Source organism: Otolemur garnettii, unplaced genomic scaffold (assembly GCF_000181295.1).
Source record: "Otolemur garnettii isolate 467f Iridium unplaced genomic scaffold, OtoGar3 scaffold00021, whole genome shotgun sequence".
Taxonomy (NCBI): Eukaryota; Metazoa; Chordata; class Mammalia; order Primates; family Galagidae; genus Otolemur; species Otolemur garnettii.
In genome coordinates, this window is record NW_003852416.1 from 11014948 (window position 1) to 11019023 (window position 4076).

The window sequence follows — 4076 nt, forward strand, 5'->3', positions numbered from 1 at the left end:
AGTTGGAGGTTGCTGTGAGCTGTAATGTCACGGCACTCTACCCAGGGGGACAGCTTGAGGCTCTGTCTCAAAAAAAAAAAAAAAAAAATCCTTTTTTTTGGAAACAGTCTCACTTCGTTACCCTCGGTAGAGTGCTGCGGCCTCACAGCTCACGGCAATCGGAAACTCTTGAGATCAAGCAATTCTCTTGCCTCAGCCTCCCCAGTACCTGGCTATTTTTTTAGATACAGGGTCTCACTCTTGCTCAGGCTGGTCTCGAACTTCTGAGCTCGGGGAATCCACATGCCTTGGCCTCCCAAAGTGCTAGGATTACAGGGGAGAGCCACTGGACCCAGCTGACTGTAAGAATCCTTAACATCACATTTGTATTTCTCCAAATGGATCACTTATGGTAAAAACACTCTTACTAAGTCATAGAAATTTGCACATATATGTATGTGAGCCTTCCCAGCCCATTTGTCTCCTTGGAGAAGAACCAAATGAAAAACGAGCCTTGGAACTCTCAGAATGCCAAGTGCTGCCAGGTGAACAGGCCAGGCTTACTTAGGGAATCCTTTTGCTTCCAACCCAGAGCAATCTGAAGTATTTCCTAGATCAAGAAAACACTCTTCTGGGGCAGCGCCTGTGGCTCAAAGGAGTAGGGTGCCAGCCCCATATACTGGAGGTGGCAGGTTCAAAGCCAGCCCCAGCCAAAAACTGCAAAAAACAAACAAACAAACAAACAAACAAAAAAACCCCCACTTCTTTTTCTGCACTTAGTGTCAAATCATCAATTCAACATATATTTTAAGACCACATATTTTCCACAAAGCCTCCCTTTTTTCTTTTGACATTGGGTGTTGCAATCCCAAAGTGTTTGAAGCCCTGCAGTAGATAAATGGTTAATGGATTACATGGCGGTCTCCAGCTCCCTCCCTGGAGCTGCAGCCAATTCCTAGAATGAGTCATCTTGCATTACTGCTTCCTCTCAGCTCACAGGAACCGCCCTGCCCGGCCCCCACTCAGCACACTCAGCTTTCCCCAGTGGTCACTTCACTCCCTTGTGAGCTTCTGGTCCTCCACAATGACCATGTACCCCACCATGACAAGAGGCCACACTGGAGACTGAAGACAGAGGGAGGAGGTGGAAGGCTTGGGGTCCCCCACCTAGCCACAGCCTCCCACCCACTTTCCTTTCAGGGGACAGAGTGAATGCCACAGGCTTACACTGACCCACAACTTTCTCAGAGAGGTGTCCCTCAGTAAACCACTTGACAGCTTTCCATGCCTAAGCCTCAACATTTTGGGTTCTAGGAGACAAACTGATTTTGGATGGGATTTTGGAGTTAAGAATGGCCCAGGTTTGGGTGGTGCCTATGGCTCAAAGGAGTAAGGCACCAGCCCCTTATGCCAGAGGTGGTTGGTTCAAATCCAGCCTTGGCCAGAAAAAAAAAGAATGGCCCAGGTTCTCCCAAACTTCTGAATGAGGCCTGGGGAAGAAGAGCCTTCAAGTCACCCCATTTCTTGGCTTTAAATAGATCTCTTAAGAGTTGGCTGTCAGGGGGATGGACAGGAGGTGTGGGTGTGGGCTGGATCCTCCCTGCCTGTTGACAAAATAAGACAGGCAGACAAAGAGTCTCAGTGTCGTTGAGGACAGCTAAACAGAGCCCTGCCTCTTCAAGCTGGGGTCTGGAGGAATCCTCCAGATTAGATGATTCCTCTCTTTCACCCACTCCCATCAGAGGTGTGGAGAGACAGAACAATCCTCTCTGGGGCTTCACTTGCTTTGCAAGAGCTGTGGTGATTCTTAGGGTTACTTTAACCTTCTTCAGAGTCTGTTTTCAATCACCTCTGCATAACCAGAGAAATAGAGATAGCACAGAAGCTACATATAAATAAACACTGACCATGAGAGTCACTCATCACCTTCTCATCATAGTGGGGTTTTTTGGAAGGGGAGAGAGGATTATGGGAAATGTAAAAGGCACTGCCCCCTAAGATCTGAGATGACACTAGATCAAAACTTGCATTTATATCTGAAAATGAGTTAGAAAAATAAAAATCTTCTCTAGCAACAACTTAAAGTTTGGTAGTGTTAGGATAAGGGTAGGCATCAAGCAATTTCTACTGAAATTTGAATGCATGTAACTCTTGACCTGGCAATTCTCATGATTTTACTGAAAGATAAAGCACACAGACAAAGTATCCTGTACAGCACTGCTTCCAACAGTGCTGCTTAGCCTACCAACTGGTTAAACATGAGATGAGCATGTATGTTCTAATATGGACAAATCTCTAAAATGTAGGTGGATGAAAAAGGTTGGAACAGGAAATATACAACAGTCAACCTATTTTTAAAAGATACTTATGGAAAATTATCTAAAGACTAACAAGAAATACGGGGTAACAGCCACTAGGAAGTGGAACTGGGTTCTAGGGTACTCAGATGACTTGCTTTTCATAGTACAGATGTGTTCTATGCTTTCATTAAAAAGCAATTTTGTTGCTTTCATTAATAATAATTTTAAACATAGTTTTCTTGAGAGGTAGGTGTATAGAATGCCTACTTTCTGCGGCTTCTGTCAGCAGTCCATTTAGAGAAAGGTAGGGAACAGTGGTGGACTGGCAGGGGTTTCTGGGAACATCTTTCATGCTACTGGAGAGGTGGAAGCTTTTCCTATACTCATTGCTAAGAACAGGAGACAAAAACCACCTCAGGAAGAAAAAGACATCAGGAGCCATATGTGAAACCTCCCAGAGCCTGGGAGAGGCCATCCTCTGTCCTCTGTGGATGGGGCTGCACTAAGAAGATCATCTACCTCTGTTATTTCCCTAATAGGAATCAACAGGGGATAGTCAGCCAGAGGTGCCAATAGAGAGGGTAGCTGCCCACATGCCTCTCAAATCTTCCTGGCCCAGAATGTGGGACATTCTCAAGTTATATGGCTTTAAAACTCACTCCTTGGGGAAGGAATCAGTGTACTACATCCCAAGAAGTCAACATTAGAGTTGGCAGAGCCTTGGGGACCCTCTGAGGCTAAGGCCAAGGCCCTCAAGGCCAGGTTCCCCGGTATCATTTCAGTTTAGAAGGGACTCAAATACAAAGCAGGAGCCGCCATAGCAAGTGACCCAGAAGCCAATGCTCTGGAGTTTGAGAGTCAACCACCCACCCAACACCAGAGGCCAAAGTTATCTCTCTCCAGCAGGTGAAAAGGGCAGGCCTGTGGGGACAAGTGGCAGGCAGCTCTTGAAGGTCTCAAATCAAAGGCCACTGAATTTCCTCCTCACCACCCTGCCCCCGTGGCACTGCTCTCATTTCCTGGCCCGCAGGAGGTTAAACTCAGGAAGGGTCCCAGAGATAATCCCGGGCTGGCGGGAGGGAGAAGGTGAAAAGGGTGAGAAGGCTGTCTGCTCCAAATTGAGCTTGAGAAAGACCCAGGAGCAGAGAAGAGGAGGCCGGAAGAAAACAATAAAAAGCAATATAATGAAAAGGAAAGGAAGGGGAGACTTGCCAGGCCCAGAAAGGTAAGAGGAGTCGGTGAAGACATAGCTTAAGTACCGCAGATGGTTAGGCGGGAGGACGGGGACACCACGGCGCCACGCTAGCAGAGGTGGAGGTGGCGGGGTCGTGCGCTACTGATCCTGCCATATCTGTGTTATCGGGAAGTCCCCTGACCCCCGTGGGAGCAGCGAAGTCCGCGTCCCGCACGAGCCGACGGCCCCCAGAGTGCTAAGCAATAGCATCCCCCGCAGCATAACCAACTCCACCCAGCCCAGCGGACAGACAGGCTGCCGGGCGCTTTCGAGGAACGCGGGTGGGGAGGGGGGAAAGCTCCGAGAGCTGACATTTTGCAGGGCCCTTCCGAGCGCACCTCAAGTCGCAGCGTGCACACTCCCTTTTCCAGAGTGCAGAGGGCTACCCCACGGGACGAGGGGACCCCAGGGCCCGGGAGGCGCGGGGCGGGTTAAGAGTGGCGGGGGTCCCCGCGGCGCTCACCTTTAAGGAAGTAGACCCGCGGGCCAGCGGGCAGGCAGGCGAGCAGTGAGGTGAGCACGACGCGCGCGGCGCTCTCCTCCCTTAGCTTCTGCCAGTGGCG

The 4076-nt window shown here is 49.4% G+C and overlaps 1 protein-coding gene across 1 annotated transcript in view; it reads right to left on the minus strand.

The window, feature by feature from the left end:
* The window catches only part of DUSP5 (dual specificity phosphatase 5), a 15136-nt gene that overhangs the window by 10083 nt on the left and 977 nt on the right, over nucleotides 1-4076 (minus strand). Inside the window, exon 2 of the mRNA XM_023511770.1 lies at nucleotides 2547-2668. Within this exon, the coding sequence (XP_023367538.1) occupies nucleotides 2547-2668 (122 nt within the window). The remainder of the gene's footprint in view (nucleotides 1-2546; nucleotides 2669-4076) is intronic.